Here is a 24500-nt window from a genome sequence, read left to right as displayed (position 1 = left end):
CAGGGGCTTGCAACGTAGTACAATATATTACCTTACTGGGAGAATGCAAGTTTCAGTACAAAGGACATAACATTTCTTACATACTGCTTGAGTAAAATCTTTACAAAAATTGACTATATTCTATACAAGAAACACTTAACAAGGGCAAAAGGAGAAACAGAATCAGTTAGTCGCCTCTTACGACATGCTGGGGAGCATCGGGTAAATTCTTCCCCCAAACCCGCGGGGGTACCTATGCGACTCACCACAATGTTTACTTTCAGCAGAAGAATGATTAATATTCTAGCAACAAACATGCAATAAATTCATACATGATTATTGATTTCAAAAAATGCTCTACACTACTTCACCAAACTAAATGGAGAACTGAAAATGTTTAAAACACTTTCTTTCTTTATTTGGTGTTTTCAACCACGAAGGTTATATCGCGACGTGGAAGGGGTGGGGGGGGGGGGGGGGGGGGGGGAGATGGGATAGAGCCACTTGTTAATTGTTTCTTGTTCACAAAAGCAGCCACTTGTTAATTGTTTCTTGTTCACAAAAGCACTAATCAAAAAATTGCTCCAGGGGAAAACACTAACCATAAACAATAAACACCACTATGAGGTTTGATAGGTAACTTAAAGTGACCTTGACCTTCAATGAACGTTGCAAATAGCTTATGTTCTGATGAATATGGGGGAATGAGGCACCATTGAATATAAAAAGAAAAATAACTGATTTGACTCTAGTTAAACTATGGCGCTCATGGCATCATACCAAAGTTTGAACGAGTATCCCTTTCACTGTTCTGTACAGCTGTGAAAACACAGTGAGGAGACATAATAATAATGAACATAAATTAATCACCCCTTCTCGCCGGAGCTCACGGCAATACACAATAGCAAAACAAATCAGAGCATTCACACACAGACACACACAAAGTCGTTAAAGGTTTATTGGCTGCGGCAATAATAGCCGCAAGAATAATCCTTTAGTTCGTTCAAAGTACCCAAGCATGTCCTGTATACAAAAGTAAGGCGATTGAGATTTTATTTTGGTTTTTTTACACAAGCCAGAGAACACCAGTGCTTGTGAGAGCAAAACGTTTGCCCGTAGGGAAGTGAACCTTCCTTATCTTTCGCACCAGAGAGCTGTTCAAAAGGGGTATTGTGCAAGTTGGCTATTAAACCATTGTAATTCGGAAAATGTCTTTAACCTTCGCCGGCACTCGTGGGTCCGTGCGGACCCAGAAGGGTGTTTGATTGCAAATATCTTTTAAACGAGTTGGAATTTTTTAATGAGCTTTTAGAAATGCCTCAGACACCTAACAAGCTATCATCTCCTAAAAGCTCATTAAATTTCAGTGATAATTAATTAATTAATTAATGGTCAAATTTAGACTACACACGGAAGCATTCGTGGGGACGTGCGGACCCATACTTCTCAAAGAAGGAAAAGCGTGTATACCCTTCCGAGGCACTCGTGGGTCCGTGCGGACCCAGAAGGGTGTTTGATTGCAAATATCTCTTAAACGAGTTGGAATTTTTTAATGAGCTTTTAGAAATGCCTCAGACACCTACAAAGCTTTCATCTCCTAAAAGCTCATTAAATTTCAGTGATAATTAATTAATTAATTAATTAATGGTCAAATTTAGACTACACACGGAAGCATTCGTGGGGACGTGCGGACCCATACTTCTCAAAGAAGGAAAAGCGTGTATACCCTTCCGAGGCACTCGTGGGTCCATGCGGACCCATACTTCTCAAAGAAGGACAATTGTGCAAACCCTTCCGTGGCACTCGTGGGGCCATGCAGACCCATAATATTTTACCAAATACCGTGTGTAGTCTAAATTTGACCATTAATTAATTAATTAATTATCACTGAAATTTAATGAGCTTTTAGGAGATGATAGCTTTTTAGGTGTCTGAGGCATTTCTAAAAGCTCATTAAAAAATTCCAACTCGTTTAAGAGATATTTGCATCAAACACCCTTCTGTGTCCGCACGGACCCACGAGTGCCACGGAAGGATATGCATATTTTTCTTTCTTTGAGAAGCATGGGTCTGCACGGCCCCACGAGTGCCACGGAAGGATATGCACATTTTTCCTTCTTTGAGAAGCATGGGTCTGCTCGGCCCCACGAATGCGTTCGTGTGTAGTCGATAACGAGTGCCGGCGAAGGTTAATGGCTGAATAACAATGAGTTCCTTTATACGTTGGATTGGGCAAGCCATATATATATATATATATATAAATATATCTAGCATCAATAAACCTAAAAATACACTAAGGTCTTTTTCAAAAACAATAGTCTGTTTTAAAAACTTTCAGCAATTTTCAACCTTATAAATCTATACTATAGATACATCAAAAGAAATTTGGTGCAATTAAACAGGTAACCTAATGGCAAATCATTGTGTAAAACTTTCTTTGCAACTTTCTTTCACAAAGTGTACGTTTTTTTTTGTTTTTTTTTAGCAATATTGTTTTCGTGGTGCAGTACCTGTGTTTAATAATAATAAAATACACAGCGGACATAATTTCGCTTTATTTGAATGACTTTCCACTTTACAAAGATTGGTTTAGAATTAGAGCGCAGATTTAAACCAATTTGAAAAAAACAGTTGCTTATACCTTCTACCATGCTTGGTACTTTGAACAAACTTTATGATTGTTTTTGAGGCTTTCATTGTTGCAGCCCAATGCTGCTCAGTGCAAATTAACTTTTTTGAAGGCGAAGTGTCTGCACCCAGACACATCCTTACTCTGAGGTCTCAAAGCAAACCCGCAAATTGAGGCACACCTCCCAACGCCATGCAAGATATTGCAGATTTATTGCACGATTACGTGGCTGGCGCGGATAGGGCAAGTAGCCTAATAAGTTTACAATTTAAAACGAATGCTTCTTTCATTGACAAAAGCAGTAATCATGTGTCAAAACACTGGATCGGCTTTGGAATGCGCTTCAGGGGTCGACACTAACTTATTTGGCCTGGGGCCACACTGGCCCCAGAGATGGAAATTGCTGGGGCGGAAAACAAAAATCTGGGGCCCACTCTCATTATTCACGTGCGGCAATGCATTGTTTGTTTTTCTTCATCGTACTGAAGCCAGGGTAATTCTTTCAACCATTTGACATTGAAATTACGACAGAGCTTCACGCTTTTGGCTGCATCGGTCTCCTTTTTTCGTTTCTCTCCACCCTGTTCTTCATCTTCATTTCCAGGTCTTTTTACACCAGGGATGTGTCGCCACATTTTGCGTTTGGCATTTAAAGGCGATACTTATCTCTCACGCTAAAGAGCGCAATTTGGGAGTTATTTCCCTTGCGGCATTGTCCTTCGACGATTTCAATGGGGTTTTTTTCTTCTTGACTGCGGCATTGATCGTAACGCAAATTTCAGTGACGACTATGACTGGCGATTTTTAGTGATTGGCTCTGGCATTAGAAATTTCGGTTTGTCATTGTTGGAATTTATCCTGGGGCGGAGTGGGCCCCAAGCTTCGGCAATAATTGGGGCGGAACACAAAACTCTGGGGCGTTCCGCCCCCCGCCCAAGCGTACAAAATATGGCAAAATCGTATGGGTTCACAGGTCTGCTATACACTTCAGGTTTGGGGTGTCCACAAGCTAACTTTTTTTTTACTCGAGCATGTTGGCAACGAACTGGAGAACAACATCTGACCATGTTGATCGGTGGGTGGCCCACTCCGAGGGTCAATGCGCTCCGTTAGTTGCACGAGCTGTTCCTCAGAGAGGGGGCAAGCCGTGGCAGGCACATCCTAACGACTGTCTGGCAAAGGATGGTCCTCGATTATCGATTGAAGGCTTCTCCCTTTCCAGAAGTCCTGTACTGCTGTGGATGTGCTGGCTCGTCTCTCCAGCATCCCCCTGAAGAAGAGCTGCAGGGGAGTTCTGTTGCGCTCTGTCCTCAGGGGTTGGTGGTTCTTCTGTTCCACAAACCACTGTAGGGACCGGTTCAGCCTGGGCAGAAAAACATAGTGGAGGGCCCACAAGTGAATGGGATTGTCCATGTTCAGTATCCCCAGACCACCTTCTGCCTGTGGTGTTCCCATAGCAGTAATCAGGTCATGGTAAGGGTTCACCACATCTTTCCAGACGTCGAGCCAGAGACGCTCGATCCTTTGGTTATGGTCACTGCGGCCTTGCATCGCACTGCCTCTCCCTTCTCCCCTGTGTTCGTTCATGAGGGCGACGACATCCAGATTCTCGCCACCATGGTCCATGCGGACTCTTGACGGGAGTCCAAAGCGTTGGGTTCCACCCAAAAATAGATCCCGAACGGTCTCTGACCTGTTGTTTCGGTGGCATGGAGGAAGGTAGTGGCCCGGCTAAAGCCATCGATTGCCCCATGAATCACCATTTTCCACCTGCAATATAACAAACAGAGATCCGTTTCCATATGTGATTTCACCACACAAATTCTGATTAAAGAGTTATTGGGAAATAAGTACAGGTAACATGCTCAGTAAATATTAAAAAGTAATGGTCAAAGTGCTTTTTCATGACCGAGAATCAAGACCATTATTTTTAATATATATCATTGAGAAAAGGTGTGTAACCCATTTAATCCACCTTTCTTCAATTTTGCAAAGAAATAAATCAAGAAAAGCAATTGCTTTATATGACTTTTCTTCGTCATGTCCATAAGCCTTAAGGGTCTTGTAGGTCTTAAAAGGAGGATTCCACTAACTGCTAAGACTCTAAAATTTTATAAAAATAAGCAAAATTTTGGTAATGTCTGCTGGTTAATAACACATACAATTCAGTGAAATTTAATAAAAATAACTGAGAAAACCGCAATGTAAAGCTTTTACAAACTTGACCCCACTGTGACCCCAAAATGTGACAGGGATCAACCAAACTAGGGTCACGTAGGTAGATTATCAAATCCTTCAAGTGTTCAAAGTTTCAAAGCTCAAGCTTCAAAAACACCTGAGATAACATCAATGTTAAGATATTTTGATTCGAACATGACCCCCTGTGACCCCAAAACTTGACGAAGGTCAATCTTCTTCTTCTTCAGCGTTCGACGATGGCTGTGTCTAGATTCTTTGGCCCGTGATGTTGACGAAGTGGGCTGTGACGAAGGTCAATCAACCTTATGTCTTCTTCTTCTTCTTATGCGTTCGTGGGCTGAAACTCCCACGTGCACTCGTGGTTTGCACGAGTGGAATTTTACGTGTATGACAGTTTTTACCCCACCATTTAGGCAGCCATACGCCGCTTTCGGAGGAAGCATGCTGGGTATTTTCTTGTTTCTATAACCCACCGAACTCTAACATAGATTACAGGATCTTTTTCGTGCGCACTTGGTCTTGTGCTTGCGTGTACACACGGGGGTGTTCGGACACCGAGGAGAGTCTGCACACAAAGTTGACTCCGAGAAATAAATCTCCCGCCGAACGTGGGGACGAACTCACGCTGACAGCAGGCAACTGGATACAAATCTAGCGCGCTACCGAATGAGCTACATCCCCGCCCACAACCTTATGTCAAGTTGGTAGATTATCAAAACCTAGAAGTGTGCGTACTATTAAAGCTCTAGCTAAAAACACATCTGAGATAACATCAACGTTAAGTTTTTATTAAACGAACATGACCCCGCTGTGACCCCAAAATTTGATGAGGGTCAACGAAACTGGGGTCACTTCGTGAAATCATCAAACCCTAAAAGTGTGCAAAGTTTCAGAGGTCTAGCTGTATAAACTTCTGAGATAACAGCTCAACGTTACATTTTTTGTCATTGGACAGACAGACAGCCTGCCCACAGCACACATAATTATTTTGATCAAGTATTATTCACTCAGCCAGTCTACCTGCACAAGCATGTGATTAATCCATGGTTGAAGAGTTCTGTGAAAATTGCGCAATTCTGCAAACTCTTTATAGCAGTTAATTTAATTTCGAATAAAATAAAGTACATAGTTGTTCTGCTAAGACGATAAGGCAAATATTTTTGCGTTCTTTTCATGTTTAAGTATCTCGGGAAAAAAAGTTCTATTTATGAAGTGAAATATAATTGACCTTCAGATTAGGCCAAACAAAAATATATGTTGGTTTAGGGTAACCCGACCGACCCTATTTTTTCCCGCCGACCATAAAACTTTTTTTTATTTCTAAAAAAAAATACCCAACCGTTGGCACATTTTGCGAACCATACCGAGACTAAGGGAAGTAACCTCCTTGAAAATCGACCAAATTTAAAAATAAATAAAAATAAATAAAAAAGCCGACCTACCGACCCTATCTTTTTTGGTCACGTTACCCTAAACCAACATATATTTTTGTTTGGCCTTACTGTCTTTTTATTTGTACAAATGCAAAATGGGAACAACTCTATTTTCTACACAAAATATGAGAGTTACTTGCCTTGAGACCTTGTGTCTGGTACAACGTAGATTTTGATTTAGAAAACAACCAAACTTATGGATCTTATATTGGATTCTGTGTGTTGAAACCTGAAATGAATAGTGTAAATGCAGTATGTATGAGCTCTTTCCTCTTTCGAATATTTGAGCATTCAGAACTTTTCAGTCACCAAGCAGTGACCACACAGTGTGGTTTCTCAACCTATGAGCTATCGAGGATTCAGACTGGTTGCTGGGTGGTTATTTGTTAGGACTAGGTAGCTTGGTATTCACCGAAAAGTATTCCCCCCTCTGCTTATTTCTCTGTTAACTTGAAGGGGTGTTTATTGTTAAAAAAACCACCAAGCAACCAAATTTAAATAACCACCCAGTAGAAATGGTAAGGTATAACCAGAATATGTTTTGTATTCCGTGGGGAAATCATCAATGGACCAGTCTTTCATTACATATCCAGAAAATGACAAAATAAAAAGAAAAGAAAAGCAAATACTTGCACACGACTCACCTTCGTTGCCCACCTACCCCTTAGAAGACGCCCTTCCTTTTACGATCCCAAACAAGACATTTTCAAGACCCTGTTTCATAGCTGCCAACCCCTGTGAAGCCCAAAGAGTAGCATTTTGGAACTTTCACCCAATGTCAGAGTTGCAATTGGTGTTTATAAGCGTAGCACTAGCATAATCTTAAATTTGAATCGCAAGCCCGCATTTAAAATGCCATCAAAAACGTTTGTAAGATTCTGAGAGCTCTACGACATTACAACCGTCTAAACATAGTTCAATGTCACACGCTTTCCTTCTTTGCCACTACTAACGCAAACGTATGCAAGATTGTATGTTACACGCTTTAGGAGCATGGCAAGAACGGATTCAAACTCAAAATCGTCACTCCAAAAAAACATAAAATGCACACACGACTTTTATTTCTCCTGCTGTTATCGTTTCTTCTCTTTACAAATTCTTCAATGCTCAGAATACTGAAAACGGCACCCCAGACGACAGTACTGTTTCCATACGCGAATTTAACTTCCCTTGCAAAGTGGTTCGCTCAGGAGGCCTGTTTGTCTGACACTATAAGGACAGAGTTCTGAACATAGATGACAAAGATTCCGGAATGAACAAACATTTTGCGGATGCAGACACAGAAAGACGTCATGAAGAATGCGATGCTTCAAAAGATACAGACTGTGACGATGACTGTGACGTCATTCCCATATACTGAGACGTCATTCACAGTTGTTCGGTCACTTCCGTCAAAAAGTAGATTTAGACAATCAACGTAATCTCGTGTGGAAGAAAACGTCTGTCACACAACCAAGTCGGAATAGCAGGTATTATTACCTATGCACGCAAAGTCTGTCGAATTCTTCGGCAAAAATCGTTGAAAATGATTTGCCCGCATCGGCGTGGAACTTGCACCATAATCTTCACCACCCTTACGTTTCCCCGTTTTTATCCTGTCTCCCTCCAGTTTCCACTTCTAACACCGTCACTGTGCACAGCTTACAACTTAACAAGTGCATTGCATATTCTAATCAAATTCACAATTGGCGCATAGAGTCACCGGAAATGCGAATGCTTGCAATAAAATTCACGATTTGCTAAGCAAGTCACGTGGGCAATATCGAGTCATAACGGAGTGGTTCCCAGCCATCGGTACTCGACTAGTTATGCAATGTTCATTGTTGATTGTCAAGCAATAAGTGAACATTTTGCACGCTTGTCATTTTTTTTTTTTTAGCGTAGCGGCTCAGGGCTTAGAGTAGCAGCGTAACAATTCCTGCAAAATCGGAGCATGCTGCGCCAAAATCGTAGCAATTGGCAGGTATGCTGTTCTCTAAGATATTCTGCTCATAACCTCTGTAAGTTTACCCCCATTATAAGACCTTATTATCTCAGGGTTATGTAGGTCTTAAAAGAAAGATTCCAGCGTCATAAAATAATGTTTAAGAGAATTCCTTATGCCACCTGTATCAATCCACTCAAATTCCATGTTCAAACTGGCACAACCCCCAACATCCTCCCCACCACCGGACACACTCAACATTCACCAAATTTTGAAAAAGGATTTTTTTGTGCCCAGTGTATGTATTTGTAGCTGTACTCACGATATCAACTTGTGGTATCCGTCTAGATGCCAGAGAGCGTTTGGTCCTGATACTTGGTACAGACGACGTCTCGTGGGCCTCAACGCCAAAGCTCTGACAGCTACTCCACCAGGATCAACCCGCTGGATGGCTCCCCGTACTCTGTGCCTTTGTGGAGCGTGTAAGAATACAACTTATTACACTAACGTGACATACCACTCATGTCATAACAATACCATTCACTCTACATTGCATGTGTAAAGAGGTCTCGTCTGACAAGGTCTCGTCTGATTTTTCACTGCCTCCAATACCGAAACAAGCGTCCTTCTTTGAACACTCGGAAGAATTTTAAGAACGTAAACACCACACCAGTGACATTTCCTTGCTTTGACATAAAAGATTACACGAGGCATTCGGAGAGATCCAGGTTCAATTTTTAAGCTTCTTCAATCTGGGCGCTTCGACAAAGGGACATTTACAGCAATGAACATGCAACAGTATGTACAGGGTCCCCACTGGTTTTTAGAAACAAAATTCCATGACTTTTCCATGAGCCTCAATAACATTTTCCATGACTAGATCCACAGGTCGCCATTTCCGAACACGCAAACTTTTTACGTCTTGTCACTGCCAGTTTTGACACTGGCTTGCTTTGCACTGAATTTGAGTCAGTTTCTACGCAGTGTCTCTTTGACAAGCAAGTCAAGCATTTGCTACGCAGTCAGATTATCGGTAATGTTTGCTGGTCCTGTCATTTCACTAAACTGGACCAGCCACTGTTTGTATCCATCTGCACTTTCGTAAATTCCGCTTCATAACCGTCACTAACACTGTGACTTGACGAACTGTCATTTTTTTCACCGCGATACACAGTTCACTGCGAAGATCTTCCTTGGTAAGGCAAAAAAAAAAAAATGCTTTGGTTACGGTTTCCCGACCGACCCTAACTTTTTGGGCCGACCCTAAACTTTTTTTTTGGTCCTAAAGCTAAAAATAAAATGAACCAAACACATACGATACATACACACAAAACAAGAAGGGCAAAGCCCATACGACTCACATGCTTGACCTTGACCTTGACCCAAGGTCAAGTTCATCCAAGGTCATGCAACACAAAGCTGTTAATTCAAGACATAGGAAGTACAATGGTGCTTATTGGCTCTTTCTACCATGAGATATGGTCACTTTTAGTGGTTCACTACCTTATTTTGGTCACATTTCATAAGGGTCAAAGTGACCTTGACCTTGATCATATGAGACCAAATGTGTCTCATGATGAAAGCATAACATGTGCCCCACATAATTTTTAAGTTTGAAACAGTTATCTTCCATAGTTCAGGGTCAAGGTCACTTCAAAATATGTATACAATCCAACTTTGAAGAGCTCCTGTGACCTTGACCTTGAAGCAAGGTAAACCAAACTGGTATCAAAAGATGGGGCTTACTTTGCCCTATATATCATATATAGGTGAGGTATTCAATCTCAAAAACTTCAGAGAAAATGGGAAAAATGTGAAAAATAGCTGTTTTTTAGACAACATTTATGGCCCCTGCGACCTTGACCTTGAAGCAAGGTCAAGATGCTATGTATGTTTTTTGGGGCCTTGTCATCATACACCATCTTGCCAAATTTAGTACTGATAGACTGAATAGTGTCCAAGAAATATCCAACGTTAAAGTTTTCCGGACGGACGGACGGACGTCCGGACGGACGTCCGGACGGACGGACGTCCGGACGGACGGACGGACGGACGACTCGGGTGAGTACATAGACTCACTTTTGCTTCGCATGTGAGTCAAAAAACCACACACACACACAAAAACCCACCGAAAACGACAACACCACGGCACAGAGAAAACATCGATCGCCGGCGAGCAGACAACAACAAGATTGACAAGGGACACCACTCCGCTTTTTACAACTCCCATATCCAAGGGAAGTCAGTCTCGTGCGTTCGTTCGTTGCGCGAACGTAAAAAGATGTCGTCTGCATTTGCAATCGTATTCGGAAAGTGCGTTCATATCGAACAAACACGACTGATAAGTCGGTACTCGAAGAGTGCAACTTTTTGATGGAAAGACTTCTGTTTAAGAAAACTTGTATAAAGTGAAAGGAATCATCAGCTACTGTATTTTGACTAGTTTTCAATTTGTGACAATCAGTCCAGACTGCGTTCAACTTCTTCAAGACTGTGTTCACTAGTGGCACTATACAGTTTAAAGGGTATGTCCAGTTTTCTTTTCTTAACATGAAAAAGTAATTAATATCTGTGGTTCCAAATACACCAATATGAAAATACCTCGAATATCCTGCATACACAAATATTTTTATCATTTCAAGAGGGACCAACCAACAAAAACAAAAACAAAACAAAAAAAAAAGTTTAATCGACCTACCTACCCTATTAATTTTGGCCATAAAACCATAACCAAAGCATTTTTTTTTGTGGCCTAATTCGTTCCAATTCCGCATACTTTTTGTTGTCAAGAAACAACTCGAAAGAAAGCTGGCGTGCTAAAGGTTATTTTTTTTTCTTTCTTATTTATATTAAATTCCATGACTTTCCATGACTTGAATTGAAATTCCATGACTTGAATTGAAATTCCATGACTTTCCAGGCCTGCAAAATTAAAAATCAAATTCCATGACTTTCCAGGTTTTCCATGACCTGTACGAACCCTGTATGTAGGATAAACAGAATACTACATGGCTTCCTGTTTGATACCAGTTTTACACTAGTGTTTTGAAATATTGTTCGCAGTTTAATATTTAAAAGCACAACTTGTGTAAAACTGGTATTTCATAGGAAACCATATAGTATTCTCTATGTGGACAACAATGTCACAGGCTTACCCACTAAAGTTCTTTAGGAGCTTCTGACATATTTGCCTTAAAAACAACATGCAAAATAACTTGTGGAATCCAAAAGCACCATGCCGCATTAGTGGCCCAATTAGAGCTGCAGACTATTACGCTTTCGATGTAGCATGCTACTTGTAAAACAGAAAATGCTACTTCGTTATACAGACACCCTACAATGTTCATTTGTTCCTGCTGCTGTTTTCTTGTCTGAACACAGTTATTGCAACATTTGTGTCTTGACATATTTATAAACATGTAGGTGCAGTGGATTATAAGATGATGCAATACTTAAAGATAAACACCATTTGCTACTCTATAAATTCAAGATTGCTACACATGAAGCTTCATAGGGGCTGACAGCTCTGCATCATACACCTGCACATAAATCTTACTGACTGAGTTGATGTGTATTTACACATTGCACACCTCCCACATTGAAGTAAACAATTGAATATCTTCAGTTAATCGAAGTACACTTAAAGATGAAGTTCTCTCCATAGGAATACTGACACTGTGCATCACCCTTGCATGTAAGTGAACTCAAAGTAAGTACTATGTGAACAGAACAGAACCAATTCTGGTCTGTTTGCAACCGCATGGACGCGGGAAAGAGATCATTGTCAGATTGAATTACAATTAACATTGACACGCTTCCATTTGAAACTTTTCAGTTGTCATTGTGGATTGACGCCCCGGGCCCCAGATCCTGCGTTTAACTTTATCCTCGACGAACAAAATTGGGCGGCCGCCTCACCTGTGATTGTGTTGACCAGGTTGGCAACCGAGCCAGACAGGGTAGAATTGCTGGTACCGGTTGTCATCGATCCCGATGTTGAGGCGATGGCCTCACGATCACCCGAAACAGCTTCTTGCAGACGTTGGTTGTCTTTCTGGAGCGAGACAATGGCCACTTGGCAGGTCTCTTGCCGCTCCCCCAGCCTGCGTAGCTCAGCCAATACCGCGGCCAAAGCAGTGGCGCTTTCTTCCCCTCCTGCTGTGGCTGACTCAAACCCACCGGGTTGTCGCTGCGAGGCTGTCTGGTTGCTGGCCCTCGGCCGACCTGCAGCGGCTCGGGTCACTTCGGCTACCCGCCTTGACGCTGCCCTCCTGGGAGGCATATTCCTGTGCATAAAAAACAGGATATATATATATGTGAACACAGCCTTATTTGTCAGATTACTGAGAATTACACATAAGCCTTGAACTCGTCTGCTGCTCCTTGCAGGAGTTGACAACGCCTTCACTGTTCAGCCTGTAAAAGGTGTTTAATATCCCATACTTCTGAAGTTGTCACCAGATTTTGGGAGACTGAAATACAAACCAAAGAAATTGATTAAAATCTGGCCCAAAGTACTTCAAACCAATTGTGTTTTCTGTGTCAAACTCAAATCCTGGCACCCAGTACCCCCACCAAACGAGTTTGGAATCTCTGAGGCTCAATCAGGGTTCATACAGACACCTGACAGTGAAATTCAAGGAGTATTCAAGGAGTTTTCAAGGAGTATTTCCGGTAACCATGGCAGGCTCCAGAGAATCAATCAGGGTGGTTGCATAAGCATGTCCAAGAAATTTGGAAGCGTAGTATTCCGTTTGGACTTGCTGCCCGTTCCAGCAACGAACAAAAATGTCAAGTTGCTTCATTTTGCTGAAAAACTTTAATATTAACATTTTTTTTTTGTGCCTGCACTTCAGAATTCAAGGAGGTTCAAGGAGGTTAAACACAAGAATGACAATTTTCTCCAAATTCAAGGAGATTCAAGGTCCTTGAAAAGGGGGGTTGAAAATTCAAGGGGATTCAAGGAGATTCAAGGAGCGTACGAACCCTGTCAATACATAAATTTATGACAAACAGAACACCAACAGGAAATTACATCATGGTTCTCTGAACTGTCACACACTAACATAATACCTGGCTAACAAATCCACATACTAACTAATGTTGGAATCTCTGAGGCCCTATAGCTTAATTTGACAAAAAGAACAACAGCGAACCATGTTTTCTGATTCTCTGAAAAATCAGCCCCACCATGAAATATTACCTAGCCCACGGTACATGTACTTTAACCAAAATAGTGTTTGTAACCTGTGAGGCACCAGCCAACACAAGTGACAACAGTACCTCCACAGGAAAAACGTTTCCCGATTCTCTGCAAAATCAAACAACACATGAAATATTACCTAGCCCACAGTACCACAACCAAAATAAATTTGGAATCTCCTAGGCAAAATAACAGGTGATCGACAAAACAGTACCTCCACAGGAACCAATATTTCCTGATTCATTGAAATGACAAACACCCACCTAACAGGTAATTGACATACAGTACCTCCACAGGAACAAATATTCTGATTCTCTGAATTGACAAACGCTCACATGAAAAGGCATCGTAACACCAACATGTTCATCAGAATCTCACCTGAAAATTATTTCCAAGTACTCTGGAAAAACACTGATCCATACTATCCACCAACACAGAAACATACTGTTGAAACATGTCACGATATCTTGATTTGACAGAACACTCAACAATCGTGTTGATCGAAGAACCATTCCACCTTAAACTGGTTTTTAGACAAGGGACATCATCCACAACGAGCCTGTCATAAACTCGAGTTACTTCCCATCTACCGATCTGGTTGACCCCATTTAGAGCCTTCGATTTATAATGCCACCCACCCGCATCAAACAAGAAAGAAAATGTAAACAATTTGAAGATTCCCTGTTCCTATACCCGTGCTTTGTAAGCTGATCAGTCAAAACGCACAATGCAACCTGACCCGGCTACAACATTATTTAATCACACAAAAACCGACTGTGTTTATCGCCTGACGAAGGGACTTGTACAACCTGGCCTGTCCTGACGTTGCTTGATCTTCTTGATCTTGATATGTTACGCCAACAGGTCCCAAGCTTGGGAATATACGTTTGCTAGATGCACACCATCACCCAGGAAATGACGCTGCAAATTCAGGTAACGTAAACTGTTTTCCAGCGGAAAACATAAAATCATGGTCCCAAAATACAACTCTAGGGGAGTCCACAGTGCCCTGCCAAAGCAACGCATTGACCTCCATAGCTGCGGCGTTGTATGATGGATCGAAACACACACACAGACAGACAGACAGACACACACACACACACACACACACACACACACATACACCACGACCCTCGTCTCGATTCCCCCCTCTACGTTAAAATATTTAGTCAAAACTGGACTAAATATAAAAACGGTATTACTTAACTTTAAAATCAGAATCTGTGACTGTGAAACATTGGTCCATTTCTCAGTTGTTTTTCAACAGTTTAAAATTCCTTTTTGAAGCTTTACTATTCTAATATTCAGCACAGAAGAGTTACCTGAAGTACTGTCCCCTGTCCTTTCAGACGAGCTTGTATCATTAAGGACCCAGTAAGCTTGTTGGAAGCAGTAATTGGTTCCACCAACGCATCCAACTCTTGATCAGATATCCTGGAATACACCATGCGTTGTACTTGTAGCATTCCATTTTCCCTGAAAATTGCCAAACACTTTTATTACTTGCGTTGTATCGATAAACGAAGCACAAGTAAGAAACAATAATAAAAGCAAAGAAAATAGCAACACGATATGCAAACATCTAACAAAGCCGAGCAAGCAGAATGACAGGTCTAATGAAAAACAAAGAGGTACCGATTCGGAAACAAGATCGCGATTCTTTCCTTCGCTGCACGACGCAAATCTTCTGTGACCTTTGACCAAACGTAGCTTCCACATTCGATCACCGTGCTCAGCTTAATATTTACAACAGAAAGCCGAGGGGGTGGAATACCGAGATGAACTGACCTACAGAAATGTGCATCCTCAAACCTGACATATTCATCCCAACATTTAATGAACTCCAAAACACAGAAAGTTGCTTTCACGCCATCTTTGATTGCCACTGCCAGCGGTCTGACTAATTACTACGCGACCGCACGCGACCACACGCGACCTTGCACTACCTTGCGCGACCTCAAACTAAAGCAGGTGCATGTAATATTTTTATATATATAGTATCTTCACAACATTATCTGACTTTATACCAAGTTTTAAGTCAAAGAAATTAAAAATAACGGAGCTATAATGTATTTTGCGACGTGCTATCGAGCTAAAGTGAAATCATCCGATGTTTGCACTTTTGCTCGCTAGGCTTTCAATCAGGAATCAGGAATCAGGAATTTTACGCCGCTTGGAACCTTTTTAGGTTATTTGCGCGACGGGGGTGAGAGCGCACCGCCTATACGTTAAAAACAAACTAAGGACCTATCAATTTCTGTGTGTCCTCATAAAAACATCTAACATGTTACTTCAAGTAACCCCTAGTTTAGGACACCCCATAACCTATACAATTTCCTATCATTGTTTGGGTGTTTGAGGAGCTGGGGGGTAACGAGGGACGTAAAGCACCCAACATACAAAATGCATCAGTCAGAATTAACTTTGTTTTTACTTCTCTGACTTAAAACTCGGTTCAAAGTATGATCATGTTGTGAAGATACTAGATATATAAAATGTTACATGAATATTATTTAGTTTGAGGTTGAGCCTGCGTTCTTAAACGAATGCGAACATGGTCGGACGCTGAATCACGATGATTTCACTTTAACTCGATAGTTCGTCGCAAAATACATTATAACTCCGTTATTTTTAATTTCTTTGACTTAAAAATTGGTATAAAGTCAGACATTGTTGTGAAGATACTATATATATAAAAAATATTACGTGAACATGCTTTAGTTTGAGGTCGCGCAAGGTAGTGCAAGGTCGCGTGTGGTCGCGTGCGGTCGCGTAGTAATTAGTCAGACCCACTGCCAGTGGTTATCAAACCGGGACCCGGTACCCGTGTTTCAAAGATCACGCATTGTTTCTTCCATTAAGTCACAAATGAACAAGCAAACAAAACGTTGCTTACCTTCTTAAAACTTCTTCTGGCTCATTACCAGACTGCAACAAATTGACGCAATGGCGGGTCTGATCCAGTGGCGTCGCTATTTTGGAAGATGGCGCAAACCGGAAGTAGTATCTCCACGAGATTGTCGCTTTGCATGTCGTACATTTTCCGATTCAAGTTCTAATTTGTTTCAGCTGCATTTATTAAATGCAGCTGCATTTAAAAATAAATACAGCTGTATTTAAAAATAATTACACCTGTATCTAAAAATAATTACAGGTGTATTTATTTTTAAATACAGCTGTATTTACTATTAAATACAGGTGTAATTATTTTTAAATACAGCTGTATTTCTTTTTAAATGCAGCTGTATTTAAAAATAATTACACCTGTATTTAATAATAAATACAGCTGTATATATTTTTAAATACAGGTGTAATTATTTTTAAATACAGCTGTATTTATGATTAAATACAGCTGTATTTATCATTAAATACAGCTGTATTTATTTTAAATTACAGCTGTAATAGTTATGAGCCAAACGGCTTTCCATAGTGTAGTGAAGCACGCGGGTGCAAAATAAGCTTCAGCGTGTACTAAAGAAATGGGCTGAAGATAAAGATTGGACGTACGGATTAGATGAAGCGGGGATGGGGGTGGGGGGAGGGCTGAGGTGGGTAGGAGTAGTGTATGTGAGTGTGTGTGTGTGTGTGGGGGGGGTGGGGGTGGTGCGTGCCAGTGTGTGTGCGCGCGCGCGCGGGTGTATATGTGTCGGTTTGTGTGCGTGTGTGTGTGTGTGGTCGCGTGAGCGTGTATGTGGTCGCGTTAGCGTGTGCGTGTGCGTGTGCATGTGTATGTGTGTGAGGAAAGGGTATGCAAACTATGGATGCAAATGGAAGGGGAAAAAGCAAGACATGTATTACAAAAACGGACAAGCATTTACATGTAATGTCGATTCGCAAAATCAAATCCCACTCTACTGATTGTGTGTATGTGTCTTGGTGGAGGGATACTTGTATCTCACGTTGACACTGAGCCGACTTATGAATATGTACATTTTAACACGGGAAAGTAAATTAATATACATATCAGTGTGAAATACCTGCAGACGGCTTGCAAAGAGAAGGCGGGACAGGAGGAGACAACACAGGGGTTCATTAAACAACTCATCCTCTGGCAGGGTTGTGCCCCTTGCTGCTTGTCAGCAACTCCGCTTACTTTCACCATTCCGACTGGTGAAAAAAACACGACTTGAATAAACAATAATTATATGGAAGATAATAATGACAAACTACTTTATCAAGTTATGAAACAAACATACGTACAATTCACTGAATAGAAACATGATGGCATGCACGCATATACCATTGCAAACATAGAAGAATAAATAGATAGATAAATAAATAATAAATAAATAAATAAATAAAAAGATAAAGAAATAGATCAATCAATCAATATATGAATAGATAAATAATGACTGAATGACTAAATCTGTAAATGCATTACTACATGCACAAAATAATACATGCATCAATACAACGTTGCATAAATAAACACACAACTTAACTACATAGTAAAATGTAAAAACCGCACAAAATGCATACATTAAAAGTAGATTGTATAAGTAAGTTAATAAATCAATTATTGTATATCCAAACAATGAAAAAAATAAAGCAGATAGATACATGAACATCTAGAGGAAAAAATTGTAAATTATGACTGTCAAAATTGATCATAGATAATTAATATTTAAAAAAAACCAACTAAACTTTGTGACATGGTGTTGTTGAATGATTCCTTTTGTGGCGGCATATAACAATTACGGACAGCACAGAAACAACAATATTGAGGCATTTGGAGATGTGCGGTTTTCAATCAATACCTATTGGTTAGTTCAAAAATAGTTGCTTTTCACCGTTAACAAATATGGACATGGGGAGAGACAGAACATGATCCAGAAAATCTTATTATCCAAGAATGCCAAACAGTAAAAACCACAGTAAAAAGAAAAAGAAACGCAAAAAAAGAAAGTTAATAATTACCAGAAAGTTTTGGCAGTGTTGGCATCTCCTCCACAGGCGCAGTTTGGGCGGAAGTGAGGGCAGAAGAAGGCAAGGATGCTCCTGACTGGCTGCTTTTCAAACACGTTTCCGTTACGTCGACTCCGTCCATTGTCCACTTTGCGTCGCAGCCACCGTGCTGAAGTACAGATGACGTTTATTTAGTAATTTGTTTTTTGCCATGGAATTTTTTTCCAACCAAGTTGAAGTTGCCCTTCATCGCTCGAAGATATTTTAATGTTGCTGGAGTACAGGTGAAGTTTATGACAATACCAACAACCATGCAACACAAATATCCCCCCTCATACTAAGGGGGATAATATGTAAGCGCCTAGGGCTATATCTAGATTAGGCGCATAAAAATGATCACAATAATAATAATAATAATCAATAAAAACACAAGGCTTATGATCAGTCAAATTCATTTTTACTAGACTGATAAAAAAGATATAGGGGAAGGGCTCCTAATATGGACCGCTTTTTGTTTCATGCTGATAACTAGCTTGTTTTCTTGCGAAGAAGTTTTATTTTGTGTTTGGTAGTCCTTCTCTCTTAGGTTAACCGTTAGGCCTAATTAGAGTAAAATAGCTTTGATAGACATTCACCCCAAACACTATTCCTCATTTAAGATAACCCTCTCTCTCTCTCTTCCTCTATATCCTCTTCAACTTCTCTCTGTTGTAGTTGTTATTGTGCTCAACGCTTATTTCTTTCATGTTGCCCCCCGCCCAAACTTCCTTTTTTCCACCCTAGTGGCACGTTCAACGGCGTAGTTCTATTTTGATTTCGTTTTGCATTTTCAGTCAGTCAACATTGTTGTGGTTTTTCCCTTCTTGATTCTAGATATGCACTTAAGTTTGCACTTAAAACAAAGAAACAGGGGTCCTGAGTTGGCCTATTATAGTCCGCTGGACCCGAAAAGCAAAAGCTAACTAACTAACTAACTAACAAAGAAACAAACAAACTCTTAAACAAAGAAACAAAGAAACAAAGACAACAAACAAACACTCTAAAAAACAAACAAACAAGCAGACACACAAACAAATACACACACTAAATGCCCAGCACGCAGCTTAACTGACGAACTAAAAGGAGATCCCCCTCCCCACCCAAAAACAAACAACAACAAAACCAAAAAACATAACAAACAAACAAACAAACAGACAGAAAAAAAAGAAGAACAATACAACTGAGAGAACCCTCCCAAAAACACACACACAAAAACAACAACAACAAACAAACAAACAACACATACACCAACGACAACATCAACATAAACACATAACAAACAAACACACAGCAAAAAGAAAAGCAAAATGCAACTGAGAAAGAAAAAGAGAGAGAGAGAAGAGAGAGAGAAAGGTAGATAGAGAGAGAGAGAGAGAGAGAGAGCGCAAAAAAAGAGAGAGAGAATAAGAGAGAGACAGACAGACAGACAGACAGACAGACAGAGACAGAGAGAGAAGAGTATGTGTCATCAACTCACCGAACTGTGCAACACCAAGCAGACAGCGGTTAGCGCATCGGGCTGCGGGCCGGGAGGTCGTGGGTTCGAATCCCATCAGGGTCATGTGGGTTTTTCGGGCTACGGTCGGCTCCTACCCAAAGTGGAAGTGCTATGGTTCCTATGGGAAGGCTGGGATCACACAGCCGAGTGTCATTCACTTAACGAATGCGACTTTGAGGGTGCTCAGGTTCTGTATACCTGCAGGTGCGACAGTTCTCGGGCCTGGTTGACGGGGGCGGGGACGTAGCTCAGTTGGTAGCGCGCTGGCTTTGTAGCCAGTTGGTCGCTATCAGCGTGGGTTCGATCCCCACGTTCGGCGAGAGATTAATTTCTCGGAGTCAACTTTGTGCAGACTCTCTTCGGTGTCCGAACACCCCCGTGTGCACACATGCGCACGAAAAAGATCCCACGTTCACAGCGAAAGTCTCAGGGTTTGGAAAACACGAAGACACGCATGCATCATCTCTCGTCTCCGATTATCATGATCGTATTTCGATACTTTGACGAGACAAACCCAATGCTGGTGTGTCGAAGAAGACAGCCACAGCGGGCTTGTTCGAATCAAAGTATCACACCATATCTTCAACGTATTACCAATACCTGTCCCAATATAGACCAGTTGGTCTAAGAGGACGTTAAACCCCAATAGTCAGTCAGTCAGCCTGGTTGACGCCAGGATATATTATGACAGTAAGCGTAGAGTGCTGCTCTGTCACGTAGTCTCAAACCAAATTGGAAATCCAAAGCATCATTATAATCATCCTCATCTCATTAATCATCCAAAATATAAATTGTCCTTGCTCTTGTGGCCCTTCGTGCCCGGAGCTCTCACGGTGACCTTGGTCTCAGTGTTCCTGTTCCTTCCTTCCCTGAATAGTAGTTCTGCTGTCAGTCTTCAACGTGTGACGTTCTGGGGGGTCGACGGAGGGACGTGGTGGCGGTCTGCTCTCTGGAGGGGACGCTCACTCAGTCTGGCTTCGCGACTTAAAGTCAATGTCGTAGAGGGCATAGTAGGTAGTGGGCTGCGTCCGTTAGCTCGGGACAGACCCACTACTGAACACCGTCGAAGTGACTCAGCAGAAGTGCAGTGTCATCTTCCGAGGGTAGCCTACCGCAGCGACCCGACATCCCCCCCCCCCCCCCCCCCTGGAGCGTCTGTAAAATCGACAAGTCTGGAAGCGGAACGAAATTCAGAGGTGGTTGGAGCAGCGAGTGCAGGGACGGGGCGGTGTGAGAGCACAACGGGACAAGGGAACAAGTGTAAAGACTAAGAAACAAGTCGCGTAAGGCGAAAATACAATATTTAGTCAAGTAGCTGTCGAACTCACAGAATGAAACTGAACGCAACGCAACGCAGCAAGACCGTATAGTCGTAGCATCGTCACTCCACCGCCCGTGGCAAAGGCAGTGCCCGTGGAATTGACAAGAAGAGCGGGGTATTCGTTGCGCTGAGAAGGATAGCACGCTTTTCTGTACCTCTCTTCGTTTTAACTTTCTGAGCGTGTTTTTAATCCAAACATATCATATCTATATATTTTTGGAATCAGGAACCAACAAGGAATAAGATGAAAGTGTTTTTAAATTGATTTCGAAAAAAAATTTTGATAATAATTTTTATATATTTAATTTTCAGAGCTTGTTTTTAATCCGAATATAACATATTTATATGTTTTTGGAATCAGCAAATGATGGAGAATAAGATAAACGTACATTTGGATCGTTTTATAAATTTTTATTTTTTTTTACAATTTTCAGATTTTTAATGACCAAAGTCATTAATTAATTTTTAAGCCACCAAGCTGAAATGCAATACCGAAGTCCGGGCTTCGTCGAAGATTACTTGACCAAAATGTCAACCAATTTGGTTGAAAAATAAGGGCGTGACAGTGCCGCCTCAACTTTCACGAAAAGCCGGATATGACGTCATCAAAGACATTTATCAAAAAAATGAAAAAAACGTATGGGGATTTCATACCCAGGAACTCTCATGTCAAATTTCATAAAGATCGGTCCAGTAGTTTAGTCTGAATCGCTCTACACACACACACACACGCACACACGCACGCACACACGCACATACACCACGACCCTCGTTTCGATTCCCCCTCGATGTTAAAATATTTAGTCAAAACTTGACTAAATATAAAAACAAGTCGCGTAAGGCGAAAATACAACATTTAGTCAAGTAGCTGTCGAACTCACAGAATGAAACTGAACGCAATGCTATTTTTCAGCAAGACCGTATACTCGTAGCATCGTCAGTCCACCGCTCATGGCAAAGGCAGTGAAATTGACAAGAAGAGCGGGGTAGTAGTTGCGCTAAGAAGGATAGCACGCTTTTCTGAACCTCTCTTGGTTTTAACTTTCTGAGCGTGTTTTTAATCCAAACATATCATATCTATATGTTTTTTGAATCAGGAACCGACAAGGAATAAGATGAAAGTGTTTTTAAATTGATTTCGACAATTTAATTTTGATAATAATTTTTATATATTTAATTTTCAGAGCTTGTTTTTAATCCAAATATAACATATTTATATGTTTTTGGAATCAGAAAATGATGGAGAATAAGATGAACGTAAATTGGGATCGTTTTATAATTTTTTATTTTTTTTTACAATTTTCAGATTTTTAATGACCAAAGTCATTAATTAATTTTTAAGCCACCAAGCTGAAATGCAATACCGAAGTCCGGGCTTCGTCGAAGATTACTTGACCAAAATGTCAACCAATTTGGTTGAAAAATGAGGGCGTGACAGTGCCGCCTCAACTTTCACGAAAAGCCGGATATGACGTCATCAAAGACATTTATCAAAAAAATGAAAAAAACGTTCGGGGATTTCATACCCAGGAACTCTCATGTCAAATTTCATAAAGATCGGTCCAGTAGTTTAGTCTGAATCGCTCTACACACACACACAGACAGACACACACACACACACACACACACACACACACACACACACACACACACACACACACACACACGCACATACACCACGACCCTCGTCTCGATTCCCCCCTCGATGTTAAAACATTTAGTCATAACTTGACTAAATGTAAAAAGAAAAGAAAACCAGTCGCGTAAGGCGAAAATACAACATTTAGTCAAGTAGCTGTCGAACTCACAGAATGAAACTGAACGCAATGCAACGCAGCAAGACCGTTTTCTCGTAGCATCGTCAGTCCACCGCGCACGGCAAAGGCAGTGAAATTGACAAGAAGAGCGGGGTAGTACTTGCGCTGAGAAGGATAGCACGCTTTTCTGTACCTCTCTTCGTTTTAACTTTCTGAGCGTGGTTTTAATCCAAACATATCATATCTATATGTTTTTGGAATCAGGAACCGACAAGGAATAAGATGAAGGTGTTTTAAAATTGATTTGGACAATTTAATTTTGATAATAATTTTTATATTTTTAATTTTCAGAGCTTGTTTTTAATCCAAATATAACATATTTATATATTTTTGGAATCAGAAAATGATAAAGAATAAGATGTACGTAAATTTGGATCGTTTTATAAAAAAAATATTTTTTTTACAATTTTCGTAAGGGTCACCCCAGAATTTGGAAAAAAAATCGTTTTTCAGATATACTAAATTATGATGTTGCCAAAAGCTAGAAAAATATCTCTATTTTCATGTGCAGTTTACATTTTGTCTCTAGCATACATAGTTTTCTCGCAATAAGTGCTCAAAGTAGGTTGGTGGGAATTAAAAATCACTGGCCGAAATATCTAAAATAACAACAATCCTATTTGCGCTGAGCTGCTAGAAAATAATAAGCCTAACCTGTCTCTCTGGTTTACAACAACCGTACAACGACTGCTCCCTACAGTTGACGGCAAGATGGCGGCTTTCGTGCATTGAAAGTGAATTTCGCAGCGAATTATCGAGCCTACTGTGAAAAGAGTCAACTTTTTGAGAAAATCATCATGTTTTATGTTGTGAAAGTTCGCGCGAAATCACAGAGCAGCTACACTGTCTGCATGATCAACTTTTTTTTAAATATTCACCTATTCCATTGAAACTTTGCACATCAAATGTTCACTGGACTGGCTATAGTTTGTTCTAAAATGAAGCTGATAATCAGAAAAATAGAATGTTTTTGATTGTGTGATATATCATAATAATATATAGAATTATAGTATTCTTTGCTAATGCTACTAAAAGCAAAATTTCCAACAAAACAGAAAGCTTTTAGAACATACTGTAGGTAATGATGCTTTAAATATGAGTGCCAATTTATTTTTCAATCGGACACATACTTTTTCCCCAAGAGTGCATTGAAAAATGCTAAAATTAGCATTTTTGCAGGTTTATTTTGCCCATTTTTTTACGAACTAAATAATTTTTTCAGTTGTTCTAATTAATTTAGGCATTCAAACTTGATGTTTTCTGAAAATATAATGATTTTTGAAGAAACCTACGAAATATCAAGCCAATTCATTGATTACAAGTGACTGAATAAAAAAAATAACAGTTTTGGTCCGACAATCTGGGTGACCCTTTCGCCTTAATGACCAAACTCACTCATTAGTTTTTAAGCCACCAAGCTGAAATGCAATACCAAACCCCGGCGTTCGTCGAAGATTACTTGACCAAAATTTCAACCAATTTGGTTGAAAAATGAGAGCGTGACAGTGCCGCCTCAACTTTCACGAAAAGCCGGATATGACGTCATCAAAGAC

At 40.6% G+C, this 24500-nt stretch overlaps 2 protein-coding genes across 5 annotated transcripts in view; both read right to left on the bottom strand.

The window, feature by feature from the left end:
- The window catches only part of LOC138947983 (uncharacterized), a 627639-nt gene that overhangs the window by 221684 nt on the left and 381455 nt on the right, over positions 1-24500 (bottom strand). The window lies entirely within an intron of this gene.
- LOC138949067 (uncharacterized) lies at positions 10-15235 on the bottom strand. 4 transcript variants are annotated; one of them, XM_070320797.1, is made up of 5 exons: positions 15180-15235; positions 14690-14843; positions 12083-12450; positions 8487-8633; positions 13-4378 (listed from the first exon to the last, which is right to left on the bottom strand). In XM_070320797.1, exon 5 carries the CDS (start codon positions 4232-4234, stop codon positions 3770-3772), a length of 465 nt encoding a protein of 154 aa, XP_070176898.1. In that variant the 5' UTR covers positions 4235-4378; positions 8487-8633; positions 12083-12450; positions 14690-14843; positions 15180-15235; the 3' UTR covers positions 13-3769. The 4 variants fall into 4 exon arrangements, 3 of the variants coding, with proteins under 3 accessions (XP_070176898.1, XP_070176897.1, XP_070176899.1); XM_070320796.1 differs by lacking the exon at positions 15180-15235 and adding an exon at positions 15003-15145; XR_011450156.1 differs by lacking the exon at positions 15180-15235 and having other exon boundaries at positions 10-4378; positions 14690-15145.

This window comes from Littorina saxatilis, linkage group LG15 (genome assembly GCF_037325665.1).
Source record: "Littorina saxatilis isolate snail1 linkage group LG15, US_GU_Lsax_2.0, whole genome shotgun sequence".
NCBI classification, from domain to species: Eukaryota; Metazoa; Mollusca; class Gastropoda; order Littorinimorpha; family Littorinidae; genus Littorina; species Littorina saxatilis.
This window is presented reverse-complemented; position numbering and strand designations above follow the sequence as displayed.